The sequence below is a fragment of the Barbatula barbatula genome (genome assembly GCF_947034865.1).
Source record: "Barbatula barbatula genome assembly, chromosome: 3".
Classification (NCBI taxonomy): Eukaryota; Metazoa; Chordata; class Actinopteri; order Cypriniformes; family Nemacheilidae; genus Barbatula; species Barbatula barbatula.
In genome coordinates, this window is record NC_136764.1 from 2,299,168 (window position 1) to 2,320,719 (window position 21,552).

General features: G+C 45.9%; 2 protein-coding genes across 2 annotated transcripts in view; both read left to right on the forward strand.

Annotated features, from left to right (window-relative positions):
- The first annotated feature begins 1,417 nt into the window (after positions 1-1,417).
- On the forward strand, positions 1,418-19,002 carry LOC306891719 (NLR family CARD domain-containing protein 3-like). The gene is made up of 10 exons (XM_079452207.1): positions 1,418-1,513; positions 1,788-1,855; positions 2,179-2,289; positions 2,468-2,519; positions 2,870-3,074; positions 3,332-5,099; positions 11,418-11,591; positions 14,807-14,980; positions 15,408-15,581; positions 18,837-19,002. The coding sequence occupies exons 2-10, from the start codon at positions 1,830-1,832 to the stop codon at positions 18,844-18,846; spliced, it is 2,694 nt and encodes an 897-aa protein (XP_079308333.1). The 5' UTR covers positions 1,418-1,513; positions 1,788-1,829; the 3' UTR covers positions 18,847-19,002.
- The window catches only part of LOC306891691 (NLR family CARD domain-containing protein 3-like), a 36,688-nt gene continuing 34,072 nt past the window's right edge, over positions 18,937-21,552 (forward strand). The window contains exon 1 of the mRNA XM_079452162.1: positions 18,937-19,048. Within this exon, the coding sequence (XP_079308288.1) occupies positions 18,967-19,048 (82 nt within the window). The 5' untranslated portion in view covers positions 18,937-18,966. The remainder of the gene's footprint in view (positions 19,049-21,552) is intronic.

The following is a 21,552-nucleotide window of genomic DNA, read 5'->3' on the forward strand; positions in this document are numbered from 1 at the left end:
ATCCACATGCATAATATTGAGCCTCGTGTTAAAACACCGACAACCTTTAGTTTGATGTGTTCAGATTGTCATGTGTATGTGCGCCATCTTGTGGTCATTTTCAGTATTGAAGTTTGCGCAGTGTTGAGATTTAGATCGCGAACAAACTTTGCTTTGAGAAATATAAACCTGTAAGTTGATTTACTATCTGTAAGCGTTCATAGGTGAAGTGTGCAAGGGCAGGATTGTAAAGGGAAATGTCCCTCACATAAACTTTCTGTAACTGGTAAAAGTGTTTCTTGTTTGTAGTTCCGGGGTGACAAAGATCTGAGTCCGGACAGGAGCAAGGAACTTATGCGATCTTGGTTCCGCCGGGACGAGCCATCTACCGATGAGCCGGGGGGAGAATTCAACAACAGTTTCTCAAGCGATTGGTTTTTAAGCCGATAAATCCAGTATAAATTATTGATTGAGTTTATCGATAATTGTGGATATGCTTATTTTACAAAACCCATGTTAAAGTTGTTAATGTTGAGAATTGTGTAATTATTCCCTGTTGTGTTAAATGGTCTCGTCTAATACCTTTATAAGGAAAGGGGCAGATGGTCTGGTTGAATCTGTTTCTCTTATAAGTCCTGTCAAGTCATTTCTGTTAGTTTGATGTTGTTTCTCTTTGTTTTATGTCTTGTCGTCTGGAGGAAGAAATAAATGATCAAGCGTCTATGAGTTGAGCTTGTGGATATCTTACCTTGACGTTGGTTCTCTCACATGCACATAAGAGTCCACACTGGAGAAAAGATGTTCACCTGCACTCAGTGTGGAAAACAGTCTCATACAAAGAGCGACTGGCAAAGCTCATAAGAACTCACATTGAAGAGCATCTGTACTCATGTGTTCAGTGTGGAAAGAGTTTCAGACACAATAGTGCGCTTACTGTCCACAAGAGAATTCACTGGAGACCCAAACACATCTTCAGTGGAGGAAGATTACCCAGTTAGCCTCAGACGTCTCACCCACGGGCCGTTTATTCAAAGCCATCATGGTTCCCAGACCTTCAATATGTGCTCACATTCTGGAGAAACACCATTTATCTGTTATGAGTTATTAAACATGTATTTTAAATAAACAGAGAAAACAATGTAAAGCCTTTTTGTGGAATATGTTTTTCATTGAATGACGATGGAAAGAATTGCTAGTAAATCCATAATGAAGAGAAGTGAAGTGTTTGAGTGTGGTGTGAGTATTAGAGCCAGTTAAGCAGCATCACATAATCCACACTGGAGAAAGAGCGTCACTGGAGAATAAACTTCATAAGTCTTCATATTGTGAAGAGTTTCACTCAGCAGGTTCCTGGAGAGACGTCACACTACTGCCTACATGAGGAAGAACCTTTAGCGCAGGGGTCACTAACTAGTGGACTTCGGTCTGAATGAACTTTGATATCATCTGACTGTTGAACAAGCCTGTCGTGCCTGAGCCATTTTACAGCAAAGCCTCGTTCAAGAAAATAAATCATAAAGAAGCTAAAAACACAGTAAGTATAAACAGCCTCATGTTTATTCAGTAGATTTTATATCGTCTTGATCTGAACATCACATTAAGTTTATTGGTTGAAGAACTGTCTTGAATATTGTGTTGTTTCTGGAATCAGGAAGTGTGTTTATAAACTCAAAACATTAAAAGTGACGTTTTGAAAACTTAGTTTCACTGTAAAGAGCAAATGTGAAGCTCAATGTTGTGGACGGACTGATGGGAAAGAAGTGTGTATTTCTGAGATGACACATAACACATCAGTATTTTATTTACAGGTTTGAGATTAACTCTTTATATTCTGACACTGTGTGTTCATCATGAATCTCTCCAAAGAGACCAAAAGGTGAGAAATGAAAGATTTTAATAAACTTAAATGTGTTATTGTCTATAGTTAGATGTGTTTTGATCTGACAGATGAAAGAGTTTGTGTTTAATAACTTACTTTAGTTTAAATAGTTTCAGTTTAGTTTCATTTATTATTTGTGTTTTTATAATATTTAAAATGTAGAGACATTTACTAATTATATTTTTATGAATAATATTAAAATATGTTTTTATAATTTAAATAAAGTATTATTATTGGGTGAAATATCTCATTAATACAAGTGCTTTATTGAATAATGCATAAAACTGAACATGAAGTAAAGTGTTGTAATGTTGTTGTAGTTTGACTGCTGGAGAATCTCCTAAACCCAGCTGTGTGTCCATGAAGAGTGAAGCATCAATGGATCATCCACTTCGGTTCAGTTCAGGAGACTGTGATGATCCAGATGTGAGGTGAGAACAGTCTGATGGTTTAGACGAGTAAATCACTTCATCAGTCTTTATTCTCTGATCTGAGTCTGTGCTGTTGATGTTACTGCAGATATTCACTGAACACTTTACTGACAGATACACACATTAATCCATGTGTTCACTGTATGAAACACATATTTCATTTATTGTTACATTACAGAAACACAACAAATGTCTCAATCAAAGGGAAGCACATGGATTCTGTTTTCCAGGTGAGTTTGTGTGTCTGTGAGTGTGTGTCTGTGTGCGTGTGTGCGTGTGTGTGTGTGTGTGTGTGTCTGTATGTCTGTGTGTGTGTGTGTGTGTGTGTGTGTGTGTGTGTGTGTGTGTGTGTGTGTGTGTGTGTGTGTGTGTGTGTGTGTGAATTGAATATGAATTAAAGAAAATATGATTTTGTTTGTGTAGTTTTGATGTGTGTTTATAGTGTTTAAATGTGTTACAGGTTTCATGAAATGAGGTTCAAGCTATTTAGAAAAAAACTGTGTTCACTCAAATGAGCATTAAAACCTTTTTCTGCCCTCATAAGAAAACAAAATCATGTGTGTTTGAACAATGTTTTCAGGAGCTTGAGCACAAACTCATCTCTCTGATGAAGAAAGAGCTGAAGATCTTCAAGAGTCTACTGAGTCCAGATTACCCATCATGCTCTGAGAGAGAAGAGGAGGATGATGAAGATCAGATCAGAGTCAGAGAGATGTTTCTGAAGATCACACTGAACGTCCTGAGGACGATGAAGCAGACAGACCTCGCTAATAAACTACAGACCAGTAAGAGCTCTCAGTCATGTGACTATGACATCACTTTACCTTCAGACGAACAGACACAGTGTCTGTATTTACTGATGATTATTAGTGAAAGTACATTTATAGTTAATAAATCAACAGAATAGAACCATGAAGCTTTTTGTGTTCAACTAATGTCATGATCATCAAAATCTTAAAACACTCTTAGGTTTATACTGCAGAATTAAGGATTTTCCTAATCGTATACATTTATTTTTATTTATATTCCCTCTGTTTATCAGAACTCGCCCCTTTATACATGAAGAAACACAAATCCAGACTAAAAGAGAAATTCCAGAGAATGAATGAAGGAATCTCAAGTCAAGGAAGCTCAACACTTGTGAATGAGATCTACACAGAGCTGTACATCACAGAGGGAGGGAGTGAAGACATCAATAATGAACATGAGGTGAGACAGATTGAGACGGCATCCAGAAGATCAGAGACACAAGAAACACAAATCAAATGTAATGACATCTTTAAAGTCTCACCTGAACTAAACAAACCCATCAGAAGTGTGCTGACTAAAGGAGTCGCTGGAATTGGAAAAACAGTCTCTGTGCAGAAGTTCATTCTGGATTGGGCTGAAGAAAAAACAAATCAAGATCTTCACTTCATATTTCCACTTCCTTTCAGAGAACTGAATCTGATCAAACAGACAAATATCAGTCTGATGGATCTTCTTCATCAGTTCTTCACAGATACAACAGAACTGAGATCAACAGACTTTGATGATTATAAAGTTGTGTTTATCTTTGATGGTCTGGATGAGTGTCGTCTTCCTCTAGATTTCTCAAAGAATCCGAGTTTGTTTGATGTCAGAGAATCAGCGTCAGTGGATGTGCTGCTGACAAACCTCATCAAGGGGAATCTGCTTCCTTCTGCTCTGATCTGGATCACCTCTCGACCAGCAGCAGCCAATCAGATTCCTCCTGAGTGTGTTGATCTGATCACAGATGTACGAGGATTCAATGACCCTCAGAAGGACGAGTATTTCAGGAAGAGAATCAATGATGAGAGTCTGGCCAACAGAATCATCACACACATGAAATCATCCAGAAGTCTGTACATCATGTGTCACATCCCAGTCTTCTGCTGGATTTCAGCCACTGTTCTCCAGAGAATGTTGAGTGAAGCAGAGAGTCCAGCACAGATCCCCAAGACTCTCACTCACATGTTCACACACTTCCTGATGTTTCAGATCAAACTGAAGAGTCAGAAGTATGATGGGAAATGTGAGGTAGATCTTCAGCAGGCTAGAAAGAGTCTTGAGTCTCTGGGAAAACTGGCTTTTCAACAGCTGGAGAAAGGGAACCTGATCTTCTATGAGGAGGATCTGAGAGAGTGTGACATTGATGTCAGAGAAGCGTCAGTGTACTCAGGAGTTTGTACTCAGATCTTCAGAGAGGAGTTTGGACTGAACCTGGGGAAGGTGTTCAGCTTTGTGCATCTGAGCGTTCAGGAGTTTCTCGCTGCTTTATTCAAGTTTCTGTCATTTCTTCAGCAAACATCAGAAAACTTCAGCGGATTGAGATCAAACATGAGTGATTTACTGAAGAGTGAAGTGGACAAGGCCTTACAGAGTGAGAACGGACACCTGGATCTTTACCTCAGATTTCTTTTGGGTCTCTCACTGGAGTCCAGTCAGACAATCTTACGAGATCTGATGACACAGACAGGAAGAAGATCTGACAGTAAACAGGAAATAGTCGAGTACATTAAGATGAAGATCAGAGAGAATCTCTCTCCAGAGAAATCCATCAATCTGTTTCACTGTCTGAATGAACTCAATGATCATTCTCTAGTGCAGGAAGTACAAACATATGTGAACAGAGGAGATGAGTTTAGTCTTACTGGAGTCCGTCTCTCTCCTGCTCAGTGGTCGGCTCTGGTGTTTGTGTTACTGAACTCAGAAGAGAAGCTGGATGAGTTTAATCTGAGGAAATATGATCCATCAGATGAAGGTCTTCTGAGGCTTCTGCCAGTGATCAAAGCATCCAGAACAGCTGAGTGAGTCATTTACCTGCAGTTCCCTTTCTGTCGGTCTCTCGACGTTGTGTCGAAGCCGACAGATGGGGTTCGCCCTTGAGAACCAATCGTCTCTGACTATTTTGAAAAGGCCAATGAAAATTGGCGAATGAAATTTGCATGCCGGGCTCCGCCCCCGGAAATCCGGGTATAAAAGGGGAGCCGGCGTGCCCATTCATTCACCTTTTGTTCTTCGGAGCCTTCGCATCTGATGACATTCTTCGAATTGCCGATTTCTACGACGCGGTGCAGCGGAGATTCCCCTGGGCGTCCTGGCAGTTCCTGAGGTATTTTTCTAAAAGAGCAATTTCCTCAGCGTGGCATTGCCCGCTGATCTCTTGGGTGCAGTACACTCATCGAGGACGGGGACGGACACGGTGGTTGCCGCAAGTGTTCGGGGGTCCGATCGCTGTGGCAGCCTCGTGGATTCGTCCTGCCCGCACGGCGCGCGGATGGCTATTCAGACGTTGCGTCACTGCGCGCGGATGGCTAGTCAGACGTTGCGTCACTGCGGGCGGACGGCTATTCAGACGTTGCGTCACGTTGGCTACGTTCTGTCAAGAGCAAGCCACCACCTCGTTTGCTTCCCGTTCTGTGACCGCAGCGGCTACGGCCCTGCCGTCAGCGGCGGCGAGCAGCGAGGGTGATGTGGGGATTATCGTGAGCGTTAATCCGTCAGCCGGTCGGCTCGCGGACCGCTCGCGCCCCGTCTCGCTTGTTTAGCAGGTCCCCAAGGATGGTCCTAAGCCATCTTATTCCTCAGCCACGCGCTCGGACACGAGCCGTGGAGATGAGGTGTCTCTTGCAACATCGGAGCGCGACCTGCTGGCATCAGACTCTGGCGATTCCCTGAAGCTCCCTCCCTCGGGAGGTCGAGCACAGGTGAGAGCAGACGTCAAGATGTCAGCCATGCTCGCTCGGACCGCCGTGAGCGTCGGGTTGCGGTGCAGCCCTGGTGCTCGCGGCTGGGTACTCGCACATTGGGCCCGGCTCAAGTGCCAAGTTTTACCGAGCTGCATAAGGAGTTCAGTAAGACCTGGAGCGTCCCTTTCGGCGCGCTTCCGTCTAGCTGACTCTATCGCCCTCTCTTCCCTCGGGGCGGGGAGGCAGCTAGGGACTATGTCAATGCACCCTGGGTGGAGCATGCAGTCGCGGGTATCCGCAGACGGCGGCCACCTGGGGGGCTTGACCTAGACTCACCGTCCAGGGCATGTAAGGTCTCAACATCTCTGGTGTTGAGGCTGGCAGTGCCGTGGACCAAGCTGCCTCCACTCTTACGCATGGCCTTCCTGCAGGCCAGGGCGCTAAAGAGAGCCCCACGGGGTAAGACCGACCCAAGTAGTGCCGCCGCCGACTGGCCCTCCGGGGACCGCGGTGGCAGCGCAGGCTGGGTCGGACGATGTCCACATCAGTGGCCCGGAAAGATGCCTCGGACCCAATCTTGCGCAGGGGGGCGATGTCGAGAAAGGCCACTTTCCCGACTCCCCTCTCGCAAGGTCGGCTGATTGGTGGCGCTGTCAAGGACTGCTCCAGCAGCCTTTTGACAGTGTAGAAACAGACCGGCCTGCTGTGACCCGGCCGCCTTTCGGCCGTCGAGGTCTCGCACGTGGTCTGCCCCCAGCAGCCCTGGCCTTCTCCAGCGTCGACTCCGGTTCTGGTGCCCCCGCAGGTGGCCCCCCGGAGGAGGACGTCAAGAGAAGGACCACCTAGAGAGATTGAACCATCGGGCCCGACCCAGCCTGGGTTGCTGGATGGTCGGACTGGGGCGGTCCCTGCCGCGTCCCAAACACCTTCTGGGCCCCTTCGGGGGCCTAGTGCCCGCCTTCTCACAAGGAGAGGTCTCTCTCTGGGTCCCACTTGCAGCCGCTCTCACCCTCTGAAAGATGGTGTTCGGCAACTCGACGTTGCGTCGTGGCGGCACGCAATGACGAGTATAAAGCAGCCCTCAGCACTCTCGCTTCGACGGTGCGTCGAGCTGCGCCATCGCCTGGCAGGTGATTTAGCGGAGCCGTTCCCCCCGGGGAGAACAGCACTGCTAGTCATTGAACCAACCCCCGCGGGTTGATGAAGTAGATCGCAGCCCCCCCTGTGAGGTCTCTGGGTGCTTGGTTAGCATTTCAAACCATCACGGTGGCTGGGAGTGTGGTCCGTCTCGGCATTCGATCCAGCTCGCCAGACCTCCGCCGGACTTCAGGCATCCTCTTACCTCAGCAGAGGCAGGGATGTTCCTGTGCTCCAGGCCGGGGCTGCCACCCCTCTGGCGAAGGCGATCGAACCGTCCCCTCGGCCGAGATGTCCAGTGGCTTCGACAGCCGCACTTCATCATCCCCAAAACCAGGGGTCGCTGCATACCTTGAGCAGCACCTTGCAAGGGTGCCGTTCGGGAGGCGCAGAAGCGCGTCCTGGTGTCTGTCAGACGCCAGGAGTGGTTCATGACAACTGACCGCATACTCTCATGTACAGTTCCCTCGGCACTGTCGAGGGGCTGGCATGTCAGTAAACGGGTCAGCCGGGAAAAAGAGAGCAGCTCTCCCTGGCGCGGAGCTCCCCCTTTTCCTGGTAGAGAACTCAACACTGTCTCCATGACGGCGTGCTCGCTCACGAGCACGCACAGTCAGTGCTGAGCTGCTTGAACTTTCAGGCAGCAGCCAGCGGTCCCCTGAAATCAGTTTCATAGGCTCCTGGGCATGGTGTCCTCGGGGGTGGCCTGTCCCCCTCGGGTTGACGCACATGGGACCGCGACAGCACTGACTACAGAGATGAGTTCCCTGGAGAGCGTGGCGCACCGGCAGTAGGCGTATCGTCATTACACCTGCTGCCGTCGCATCCTAACCCCGAGCAGGTCTTGAGGCCGGTCGTGGAACGACAGACGCCTCCCCACGGGGTGCGGGTGCGGTGTGCAATGGGCGCGCAGTGTCGGGTCGCTGGACGGGCCCCCGCCTGCGTTGGCAGATCACTGCCTTCAAGTTGCTAGCTGTCCTGCTTGCACTGATGAGGCTCCGGCCTCTCGTGCAGAGCCAGCATACTGGCCCGGACAGCACGACCGGCGTAGCGTACTAAACCTCAGGGTGGCACTCGCTCGCTGCAGTCATCGCAACTCGCCCAAAACGCCTCCTCCCGTGGAGACAGCAGGTGGCAAAGCCCCTGCAGGTCACATGCCCACCGGGCGTCCTGAACCAGACAGCCAAGCGCTCTCTCGTCAGTTGACACCCCGTGGGAAGTGATGACTCCACCCCTGCGGGCTGGCCTGGGTGTGGTTTGGGCGGGCACAGGGGGACCTGTCGCCTCCCTGAACACCACCCAGTACCGCTGGGCATTCCTTGGACGAGGACCCCCTCGACACGGAGGCCCTAGCGCGCAGCCTCCAGTGGAGACAGCAGGTGGCAAAGCCCCTGCAGGTCACATGACCACCGGATGTCCTGAACCAGACAGCCAAGCGCTCTCTCGTCAGTTGACGCCTCGTGGGAAGTGACGACTCCACCCCTGGTGGAGACAGCAGGTGGCAAGGCCCCTGCAGGTCACACGCCACCGGGTGTCCTGAACCAGACAGCCAAGCGCTCTCTCGTCAGTTGACACCTCGTGCGAAGTGACGACTCCACCACTGCGGCCGGCTTGGGTGTGGTTTGGGCGGGCACAGGTGGACCTGTTGCCTCCCTGAACACCCCCCAGTGCCGCTGGGCACTCCCTGGTCGAGGCTCCCCCCTCGACACGGAGGCCCTAGCGCGCAGCTGGCCGCGGGACAAGCGGAACTACGCTTCCCCCCAGTGAGCTTCATTGCGCAGGTCCTGTGCAAGGTCTGGGAAGGGAGTATCAAGTGCTGCTAGTTGCGCCTTACGGGCCCAACTACACTTGGTCCTCGGAGCTAATACTCCTGACGACAACTCCCCCTGGCCAAATCCCCTGGCGAAGGGCCTACTCGCAGGGGATGGACACGTTGTGGCGTTCGAGCCGGACCTCTGGGTCTGGCTCCTGGATGGGACGAGGAGTTCCTGGATGACCTACCCCCCCTCAGTGGTGGAGACTGTCACTCAGGCAAGGGCCATGCCCACAAGGCTGGATGCCTTAAGTGGCGCCCCTTCTCGTCCTGGTGCTCTTCTCGAGGAGAAGACCCGCGGAATTGCTCGCTCAGGAACGTGCTGTCCTATTGCAGGAGAGGCTGGGGAGTAATCTCCCCTTCCACATTGGAACGTGGGTACCCGCTGTCGCGGTTATCACGTACCAGTTGCTGGTGAGCCTCTGGGGCGGCATGACCTGATTATTAGGTTCCTCTAGGGCGCGAGGGGCTAAGGCCTCGTCCGCGCCCCGTACCCTCTTGGGACCTTAAGGTGGACCTTTGGGTCCCCTTTTTTCGGGCCCTGCCGAGAGCCCCTTCCTCGTTCTGCGAGGGGGGTTGGCTCTCCTGCTGGGGCTCGAGTCCATCCAGAGGGTGAGGCACCTGCAAGCATTCCGTGTCCACCGATTGCCAAATTTCAGGCCCGGTGACTCTCACGTGATCCTGAGACCCCGGCCGACTTACGTGCCCAAAGTTCCGCCGCCCCCCTTTGGGACTAGGTGGTGAACTTGCAGGCGCTCCCACACCGGGAGAAAGACCCAACCTGTACGTGGGGTGTCCAGTAAGCGCATTGCGCCTCTACTCGAACCACACTGAGGGCTTCAAGGCCCTGAGCAGCTCTTGTCTGTTATGGAGGTCAGCAACGGGAGTGCTGTATCCGAGGAGAGTTGTAGCGCTGGGTCGCACACGCCGTCACTACGGCGTGCCGATCCTAGCCCGTGCCCATTTGAGTGACGGTACACTCCGCTCGGGGTGTGACCTCCTCGTGGGCATCGGCTTAGTGCGCCTCTCTGGCAGACATCTGTAGAGTTGCGGGTTGGGCTACGCTATACCTCGCAGAGGCTTACAACCTCCGTGGGGAGTCGGCAGCTCGAGTCTTGCCAGCAGGTGAGACCAGCAGTCGTGGGGCGTACGCCTGCGCATAGCGCCATTCCCCTTCTGAGGTGGACCAGTGCGCTATGGGCTGCCTCCCTTCTTTCCCCAAGGGTGAAGAATAGGCAGTCCGTCCATCCATCAATAGCACTCAGGGCGGCGGGCTCGGCGGAGCAGCCCTGCCGCCTATGGCCGGGTATCAAGCTGAGTTATTACATATAGCTCTAACCGGACCTAGTGCCCCACACGTAGTAACCCCCCACTAGGGTGGTTCCGTCTGAGATGTCGTCATGAGATGGTTCCCCGCGTGGCAACCCATGACCTCCCCAGGTGGACATCCACCTTGCGGCATTCCGCACATACCTCCCATGAGTTCTCCCCTATTTGGTGAGACCATGTTGGTGTCTCCACTGTATTCCCCCCTAGGGTGGGAAGTGGTCTCCGTAGCGCACGTCCTCATTGAAGGAACAGCGCTTACCCAGTAGCCCTACGACTGGATGGCCCTCGCCAATGGGGCCGTCTGAGTTGGCAGAGGGCAGGGGCTACTCATCTTTGCCAAAAGCTCTGGGAGCCCCTGCCTGCCCACTGGAAGGTTACAAATTTCGCGATAGCGCTCACGTGTGGCTCGCCCAGGCCGGTCAACGTCGCTTCGCTAGAGATTGTGACGCGGCTAGTGCCGTGGCGTTTTCCATAGGAACCCCATCTGTCGGCTTCGACACAACGTCGAGAGACCGACAGAAAGGGAACGTCTCGGTTACGTATGTAACCTCTGTTCCCTGATGGAGGGAACAAGACGTTGTGTCCTCCTTGCCACGACAATAGCCGTCCGCTGCAGCAGTCACGAGATGCTCTCAGGCTCCTCAGCACAAGAGGTGAATGAATGGGCACGCCGGCTCCCCTTTTATACCCGGATTTCCGGGGGCGGAGCCCGGCATGCAAATTTCATTCGCCAATTTTCATTGGCCTTTTCAAAATAGTCAGAGACGATTGGTTCTCAAGGGCGAACCCCATCTGTCGGCTTCGACACAACGTCTTGTTCCCTCCATCAGGGAACAGAGGTTACATACGTAACCGAGACGTTTCACCTGAACATCTAACAGTCCACATTACTGTAGTTAATGTCCTACAGAGACACAATAAAACATGATGGAATTGTTCACTGCATCTATAGAGTGAGAGCTGCTCTCTTGTGGCTTTTTTCTGATTTTCATTCATTTGTTTTTTATTTATAATCGTCTGTCAGGGTTCAGTTCTTGCAGTGATTCTCTATCAGGTGCAGATGTTGCTTCAGCTCTTGTGCAGATGATTCTCATTGTTCAAACATTATCTCTTGACGTGTTTATATCTTCACTGTTATCTTGTTATTTCTCTTTCAGTCTGAGTCGCTGTAATCTGACAGAGAAAAGTTGTTCATCACTGGCGTCAGTTCTCAGATTAAACTCCTCAAGTCTGACAGAACTGAACCTGAGTGACAATAAACTGAAGGATTCAGGAGTGAAGCTGCTCTCTGATGGACTGAAGAATACAAACTGTAAACTGAAGACATTAAAGTAAGAAAATCCTTAAAGCAATAAAGTTAAACATGTGTATGTATTATGTAAATGAAGGTCTTCATAAGTTTATCAGAATCATCTTTATATGTAAGTGACTCAACAGTGACTGTCAGTCAATGACTCTCTGTTGATTCAGATTCATACAGAATTATCACCAAACTGAGATCATTTTAAAAACTAACTTCAATATTAGGGCTGTGCAAAATTATCGATACAGCTAACTATTGCGATAATTTTTTTCACGATAGTGTATCGATAGTCCAACCTATAGTTTCAACACCTTAAATAAGTCATGTTTTGAACGGATTTAAAATGATGTTTCATCGCATAACCATTTTTTCCGTTCCTGTTGATGTCGCTGTGATTCGCTGTCATACGGCTAATGTTTCAAAAGTAAGCGGGTGCGAGAAAGCAAATGGCGTTAAGTAGATTCATTCATATAAGATCACCAACAAGCTTCCGTATAGCTTAGCTCGTGCAAAGAAAATAACAGAGTCGGTGGTATATTTTATTTGTAAGGATTTGCGACAGTGTGGTTGAAAACCCCGGCTTCGGGCATATGGTGAACACTATGTGATTCCGACTCGCGGGCAAATAACGGACGCAGAAGTACCCAGAATTTACGAAGAGGTAAAAACAAGGGTAAAAGAATCTCTTAGCTCGGCAGAGCGAGTGGACCTGACTTGCATTGCATGGACCTTGTCAGTACACGATCCGTTCCACCTGCACGATCCGTTTGCGCATGCGCACAACGACGTTGTAGAAACCGCTCTTCTTCTTCTTCTTCTTCTTCTTTTTATATGGCGGTTGGCAACCAGCTTTTTGGTGTATTACCGCCACCATCTGGACTGGAGTGTGGATCAAATGGTCACCCTACACTTTCCTAAATTCTTTTAAATAACCCAGTTACCTTCAAAAAAGAAAACAAAAAGGAAAAACAAATTTCACCTGATTCTCTTTGCAGTATATCATTCAAATTTAATTCTGGATCATCTGGATTTCCCCAAGTTGTGAAATAAATCTTTGTCTGGCTTGATGGTACTCAGGACAAAACATAGTTACATGCTCTATGGTCTCTTGACTATTACAATATTCACACATTCCATCAACATGCTTTTTCATGGTAACTAATGTTCTGTTTAATCCTGTATGTCCTAGCCTCATTCTGGACACCACATCTTCTTCTTGCTTGCTTCTGCATGTATTCCTACTCCTCCCCACCTTTCCTTGAATACTATGCAGGTGTCTTCCAGACTGTTCGTTATCCCATACAAATTGCCATTTTTCATTTATTTTAGCTTTGATTATACTTTTGACTTCAGCTTTACTGTATTTAATATTCAACTCTATATCAGACTTCCCTGCTGCTTTCTTTGCACATTTATCTGCTAATTCATTACCTCCTACACCTATATGAGCTGGTACCCATATAAATGTAATACTAATACCAGACTTAAGCAGATTGTTGGCTAATTGCATTACCTCATATACTATGTCCTGTCTAGACTCAGAGTGACAACGTTTAAGGCTTATTAAAGCTGAGCTAGAGTCTGACGCAATCACAGCTTGCTTGGGTCTATTGCTCTCTATCCACAATAGGGCCATCCATATTCCTATAATTTCTGCTGTATATACAGCTAAATCATCATTGATTCTCTTTCCAGATTCAATGTTTAATTGAGGGATAACATAAGCAACTCCCATTTTCTTATCAGTCTGCTTAGATGCATCAGTATATAAAATGACTGCTTCTTTATATTTGCTCGCAATGTAACTCTGGACCCTGTAATGATCCACTTCAACATCCTTCTTTTCCTCTAATAAGCCCAAGTCTACTGGAACCTCTGCCATCAACCAAGGAGGAACAACAGGATATGCCACTGTAGGGCTTATCTCAAGAGCACTGATTCCCATATTTATTACCTTTTGTTTTATTGTCCAACCAAAACTTTTAATAAGGTAACTCTCTCTCTCTTGACACTGCCATAAGACTGATTGACTCATGTGTTTTTCACTATGACCCCTTAGATTTGTCCAATACACAAGAGACAGCTGGTCTCTTCTAAGATAGAGCGGCAGTAGAAACCGCTCACGCGCAAATGATAATTTTGTGTTGCGACCATTTACGGCGCTGCACGATCTGTTCCACGCTTGTGCAGCTTTGTTTTACTTTGTTTATATTTTTTACTGTTAAATAAAATGAAATACTGTAATGTTTCCTCTGACTTTGTAGTTTGTAGTTCTTTCTTCATGTAAATTAATATAGTCTAGTTAGATACGTGTTATTGTTCCTTATTGGCTTTCTGTAAACGCCATTGAAGGGATTATTTTACAAATTTAGATTAAATGGAAAGATATATTAGCCTATTTAGACCCATACTAATAAATTACTACATTTAAAGTGAACTAGTAAAGTGAACTAGTAGCAGATTTTAATTAAAAAAACGACACAAACCGTCTTTGACAAAATATTAAATACTGGCGTAGGGGGCATCATAATGGAATTATGCTTAGGGCACCAAAAAGTCTAGCGGCGGTGCTGAGCATAAACATTGCGGAGTTACTGAAAACTGCACTGGTGGAGTGGGACATAAAATAGAGGCATACTGACAATTTCAGTTTTATGAATGAATTTTAATGTTCTTTGTTTTTTATTAACAACATACTGAAAAAAATATGTTTTTTTGTGGCATTTGCAATTAAGTGTTTACTGACTAAATATGCACTTTAAACATTTCCGTATATGTTTGCTGTTCAGTAACACTGTGCAAGCAAGATGACAAATACCTCTTATAAATAGCTTTGTTAAAAAAATCGAATGGAATCTTTTGTGTCTGCAGAGTTATCATGATAATGTGATGAACATACCAGAATACCATAGATTGTACACACCAACATGTATTTTTAGCTCACTCTTAATTTATTTAAAATAAATTATTGCAATATATCGAACGTTTGTATCGTATCGAATGTATTGTGATATATTGTATCGGGACCCATCTATCGTGATATGTATCGTATCGTGAGGCCCTTACCAATACACAGCCCTATTCAATATATTAAACTATTCATGATATTATTGTAAAATGACATCGATTTACAATCATTTAATTTATTACTTGTATCTTGTAAAAAGGGACATAATAATATTGAATAACTTTATTATTAATTATTGTCTAAATGTTATTGTCATTATTTTCTTCTCTCTTCAGTCTGTCTGGTTGCAGTATTGGATCTGAAGGTTGTGTTGCTCTGACTTCAGCTCTGAGATCAAACCCCTCACATCTGACACAACTGGATCTGAGCTTTAATAATCCAGAAGATTCAGGAGTGAAGCTGCTCTCTGATCTACTGAAGGATCCACACTGTCAACTACAGACACTACTGTGAGTTACTGATCAAATTATCATTTAGTTATAAACGATTTTGTTTAATTCAAGTGACTGTCGATTATTTTTGCTGTTTCACTCTTGTTCTTGTGTAAATTTGATGTAGTCACTTTACTTGTATTATGTTTTCTCTTGGATAAACTCATTGTTCTTGTATTAAACTTATGTGTAAATCTCTCTGGATAAAAATCAGTTCCCAATTAATAAATGTAATTATATTATACAGAAGGTTTCTCTACATTTACATTAAGTTAATATGACATACTGTTCTTGTGTTTCTGGACACACACACATCATGTTTTACTGAAGTTCACTGTCACTTATAGAATTTTTCAAGCTTTCATTGAAATGAGATCCACTTGTTTTGTTTATAAGTGTCTTACTAACATTGTGACTCACTGTTATCTTGTTATTTCTCTTTCAGTCTGAGTGTCTGTAATCTGGCAGAGAAAAGTTGTTCATCACTGGCATCAGTTCTCACATCAAACTCCTCAAGTCTGACAGAACTGAACCTGAGTCACAATAATCTGAAGGATTCAGGAGTGAAGCTGCTCTCTGATGGATTGAAGAATACAAACTGTAAACTGAAGACATTAAAGTAAGAAAATTCTTAAAGCAATAAAGTTAAACATGTGTATGTATTATGTAAATGGAGTTCCCTTTCGAGAGCGGTCACTTCGACATTGCGGAGAACCGCATATGAAACTCCTCCTCTTTTCCACTTTTCCTTAAGTCTTATAGGACAACGCCAGTAAAAAACTGGCCAATTGTCACAAGACATGCAACAGTATGCAAATACTGATGGATCTAGACAGTATAAATACGGTGCATGTGACGACAATACCTCAGAATCTTCTTTTTCACGCTGCTATCGTTGAAGACGCAACTGGATACTTCTTCACCTCATCCGATGGCTTCATTCTGTCATCTTTGCGCGGGCCCCATTGGCCCGCAGGATACTCACGAGCACTGCATTGCCTGCCTGGGCCTCGCTCATGCGGAGGATGCACTCTGCGAGTCTGATTGCGCGCACTGTGCGGATCTGCCGGTGCGTGTTTTGAGGACTCGCAGGAACATCGCTCGTGGACTCATAGGGTCGAGGCTCACCGCCGGGCCCCCGTCCTCCGCCTTCCATCGCGAACACCGTTTCCTTCGGCGTCGAGGAGGACAATGATTCCATGTCCATATCAGCTTCGGACAAGGACTGGGCAGGATCGGAGTGAGATCGTCCCGATCCGGAGAGCACCCCGGACCTCCACGAGGAGTTCGTCAGGGTTCTCGAGAAGGCCGTAAGCGAGCTCGACATCACCTGGGATCCACCTGAGATGCCGGCGAAGAGTAAGCTCGACTCCTGGTACTTTCAGGCGAGTCGCCGCCAGGCCACGTCGAAAAGGAGTTTGCCGTTCTTCCCAGATGTCCACGAGCACGTGGTGAAGACGTGGTCAGCACCTCAGTCGGCGCGCGTTCACGCTGCTACGCCGGCCATGTTCGCCCACGTGGTCGGGGCCGAGGCCCACGGTTACGTGATAGATCCAACTGCGGAATATGACTTGCCGATCTTATAAATTAGAGTCTGGTTTCACTAGATCTCTCTCCTTCAGGAACTTATTAAATGCAGGAATATCAACTCCGTTGTGAGTCGATACCTAAACATAGCTACCAGGGAGATAAAGAGCTGAAGGGAAGAACAGCAGGCAGGAGAAGAAGTGACTTTAAATAAACTGAAAAATAATTAATTGAATCATTAATCATTGTGCTGTAATGCTCAGTCTAGGATTATCAAACTTAGTCAGACTAGAAACATATTCAATAGGTGTTGTTAACCATGCCAGATAACAGTATCAAAATACTGTCTCCTGATGTTATTATGAACCTTGAGATGGAGACCATTGGAGACTCATATCAAGTCAATACAACTCCCAACAAGGTCAAACAATATTGAAAATAAGGACGAAATGAAACAAATAATATGAATAAAAGTGAACCATAAAAGAAATGTATGAATACATGTGATAAATGAATAATGTAACGAATGAGATAAATGAAATAGAATAATTAAATGAAAGTTTCTATCCAGATCTCAACTGAAGTTTGCTATGAAAGGTAATAAATACAGTAACATTTGAGGGCAGTGATGTATGTGACTAATAAATTGTAAATGAAGTAACAATCCCTGTCTAATAAATATTCCTGCAATGAGTCTTAGTGCACACTTCTTGTTTTTCTTTAGTGTGATGTGGCTGGTTTCAGACTACTGGACTCGATCCACATGTGATTGTCTTCTTAATCAATTAGTTATGAATCCATCCAAAATGATATTCCTTATACATTAGATTCCCATCTACCCTGTGTACATTTAAAATGATGAAACGGGATGAGACAAGCTAATAGGTTCATTTTGTTTATTTTTATATCACACACGCAAGGACAACGCAGTTTCCACGTTTAAACGATTGAGATAAATTCACAGGTCAGGCAATCTAATGTGTATCAAGGATTGCTTAAGTAAGATCTGACGTAGAGCTTTCAGGAACGAAAATGTGCGGCGCTTCGATATCAACAGAGATGAAGCTTTCATCTAGCTCCTCCTCTCTGGATGTGAACTGTAGCTCCTCCTCTCTGGATGTGAACTGTAGCTCCTTCTTTCTGGATGTGAACTGTAGCTCCTCCTCTCTGGATGTGAACTGTAGCTCCTTCTTTCTGGATGTGAACTGTAGCTCCTCCTCTCTGGATGTGAACTGTAGCTCCTCCTCTCTGGATGTGAACTATAGCTCCTCCTCTCTGGATGTGAACTGTAGCTCCTCCTCTCTGGATCTGTAGCTCCTCCTCCCCCATTTGCTCTGCAGCGAGCACCACATGTGTAACGTGTGAAAGTGAAACTGTTACAGCAAAAGACATTTCACAGTGAGAAGAATCGCCATTTTTATTAAAGAAGAAAATACTGTGAGTATCACATTTATTCAGTAGATTCAATCGCCAGTTTTACTTAATTAACATCGCGTTTATTGTTGTGTGTTGTTTTTTGTATTAGCACCTATTGAACAGCAGCCGCTGTTTCACATTCAAAGTCCAGAAAAATGCTCGTGTGAGATGTGTTTGCCAAATGAAATCAAGCATTTAAAGTTTAAATATGCTCTTTCTCATTTAGGATTCAAATTGTGTATTTTGCCAGAATATTTAGCATTTATTTTTGTCTTGTCTAATTTAGATAAATTGACAGATTTCCAGATGTTTAAATTGCACTAAAATGTTTAACCCTTGCCTGTCTTCTTGAACTGTGATGTGAAATGTTGTTTTCTGTTTTAAAACAAGTTTAAAATGAGCTGAGGACCAAAACTGGGGGTTAGAGCGTTGGGCTTGTGATCAGAAGGTTGTTGGTTCAAATCCCAGTGTCAGCAGGTCATGACTGAAGTGCCCTTGAGCAAGGCACCTTACCCCTGATTGCTCTGCAGTAATGTGTCACTGTAAAAAAACTACTTGTAAGTCGCTTTGGATAAAAGCGTCTGCCAAATGAATAAATGTAAATGTCTTGTCTGTGAACTTCCTCTGTGATGGCTCTATCAATTCTATGCATTTGTGTTAGGAGTAGGTGTTGTTAAATAAATATTGGATGCTTTGAAAGTCGTTGCTTATTTATTTTTTGTGACTATGTAGTGGATCAATTTTGCCAGATAATACTGATGCCGATGTGTTTTGTTTTCATAACGTCATGACTGAGTGGTCTTGACAAGAGTGCATTTGTAGTTCTATGAGCATTTGCACATCTGTACATCAAATGCACTTGACGGAAGTTAGTTATTGAAATATTGAGTATATTGACTGTATTACTGTAATTTATTCTGTATTTTGCCAGATTATGGTGATCCTGGGGTTGTGATGATGGGGCCCTTGAATATTGTTGCCCAGGGTACAGTGAAGTGTTAATCTGGCCCAGACACCCCCACCCCCCCAGACAGACGGTAGTCTGGGCTATTTATTTGGAAATGGCCCCGAAAAGAAAGCAGGAGTCAGGATCAGAGAAAAGAAAGAAGAAACTGCGAGATGATGCCTGTGAATCACTTGCAGGTAAGTCCATGTTTAATCAACTTAAATTCGGGAAATGTGGATGTGCTGCTTCTGATCGTAATGCGCCTCGAATTTGCTGACGTTCATGTTGGATTAGATTAGATTCAACTTTATTGTCATTACACATATACAAGTACAGTGTAACGAAATGTAGTTTAGGTCTAACCAGAAGTGCAATTAGCAAGTGCAGGATATACAGTTAGAATAAATGCAGAATACAATATTGAGAAAATATTATACAGTGGGCATGGATTATGAACATATTTACAGTAGGTATGTTCTATGAAAATATGACAGTAGGTATGTACTATGAACAATATATACAGATGACTATATACTATGAACATTAACACCATGAACCTTAATGTACAGGTGGATATGAACAGATAATAATTTAGACTAAGCAATAGTGCAAGTGACTTAAGTGTGCATAGATTATTGACATTAGCTGTTAAAGTTGCAATGCAATAAGTGAGCCAATGCAGTTGTTGATGTAACAATGCAGTGGATGAGTTAAAGCAGTTATTGAAGTTACAGTGCAATAGATAAGTTAGTGCAGTTATGAAAGTGGTCCATTAGTGCAAATGAGCATTCAGTTAAATATTTCAGATGTGCAAGTGAGCAGTATAGAGTGCAAATGATGCTGTGCGTGTGTAAACAGTCCATTAGAGCAGATAACAAGTACTGGTGTGTACAGTTCAGTCATGAATGGCAGCCCTGTAGTGCAATGTAAACGATGTTATAGCAGCATTGGAGTTAAAGGTAAGAGATGTAGTGGAATCAGTGGGGGGCAGAGTTCAATAATGAAACAGCTCTCGGAAAAAAGCTGTTTCTTAGTCTGCTGGTTCTTGTCCAGAGGCCCCGGAAGCGCCTACCGGAAGGCAGGAGAGTAAACAGTCTATGAGCGGGGTGAGAGGAGTCCTTGAGAATGCTGCAAGCTCGACGCAGATAGCGTTTCTTCTGGATGTCCTCAATGGCAGAAAGTGTAGTCCCTGTGATGTGCTGGGCTGTTTTCACCACCCGCTGCAGTGCCTTGCGCTCAGCAACAGAACAGATCCCGTACCAGACTGTGACACAGTTGATTAGAAAGCTCTCTAACGTGCAGCGATAGAAGTTCACCAGGATAGTTGAAGACAGTTGGTTCTTCTTCAGTGTCCTCAGAAAGAAGAGACGCTGGTGAGCCTTCTTGACCAGGCATGAGGTGTTGGTGGTCCAGGACAGGTCCTCCGAAATATGAGTACCCATGAACTTAAAACTGGAAACACTTTCAACAGCCATCCCATTAATGTGGATGGGGTCGTGTGTGCCTCCTTTCGCCTTCCTGAAGTCCACGATGATCTCCTTTGTCTTGGAGGTGTTAAGGAGCAGCTTGTTGTCTGAGCACCATGTCTGAGCACCCTGTATGCAGTCTCATCATTGTTGCTGATGAGACCAATCACCATTGTATCGTCTGCAAACTTGATGAAGGAGTTAGATCCGTTCACAGGCCTGCAGTCGAGTGTGAAAAGGGAGTAGAGAAAGGGGCTCAGTACGCAGCCCTGTGGTACACCTGTGTTGAGGGTGGTGGTGGTGGAGCAGATGTAGCCTAACCTAACAAGCTGAGGCCTGTTCGTCAGGAAGTCCATAATCCAGTTGCAGGTAGGGTTGTTGATGCCTAGGTTTCCACGTTTGACGATTAGCTTGGAAGGGATGACGGTATTGAAAGCAGAGGTGAAGTCTACAAACAACATGAGTGCATAAGTGTCCTTATTGTCCAGATGTGTGAGCACGGAGTGCAGCGCCATGGACACTGCATCATCTGTGCTCCTATTGTTGCGATAGGCAAATTGGTATGGGTCCAGTGTGGGTGGTAGAGAGACCTTTAGGTGTGCCAGAACCAGCCGCTCAAAGCATTTCATAACAATGGGTGTGAGTGCTACAGGGCGGTAGTCGTTCAAGCACGTTAGGTTGTTTTGGAATGATCACAATGGAGGTGGATTTAAAACATGCTGGAACCACTGCTAAGGCGAGGGACAGGTTGAAGATGTCCGTGAAGACCCCAGCGAGCTGCTCGCACATGCCCTGAGTACACGACCAGTGATGCCATCTGGGCAAGCAGCCTTGCGCCCGTTGATCCGGCTTAGTGCAGTGTGAACATCAGTGGAGTTAAGGGTGATGATTGGGTGGTCAGCAGAGGGTGTGAGCTTGGTAGCGGTTTCCTTATTGTCTCTCTCAAAGTGAGAATAAAAGTCGTTAAGTTCGTTCAGAAAGACGGCATCGGTGGCTATGGGGCTGGAGTGGTTGGGTTTGTAATCACTGATGGCCTGGATGCCCTGCCACATGCGTCGAGGGTCAGAATTGGAAAAATGCTCCTCTAGCTTCAGTACGGGGTGATCTGCTTCTGGGTTGTGACACTATCAATGGTGGAATTGATGTAGTCCAATACAGAGGAGGTGTAACTGTCGATGTCCGTGTGAGAGCCACTGGTGGCCTGAGAAGCAAACAGACTCCAGTCTGTGTGTAGA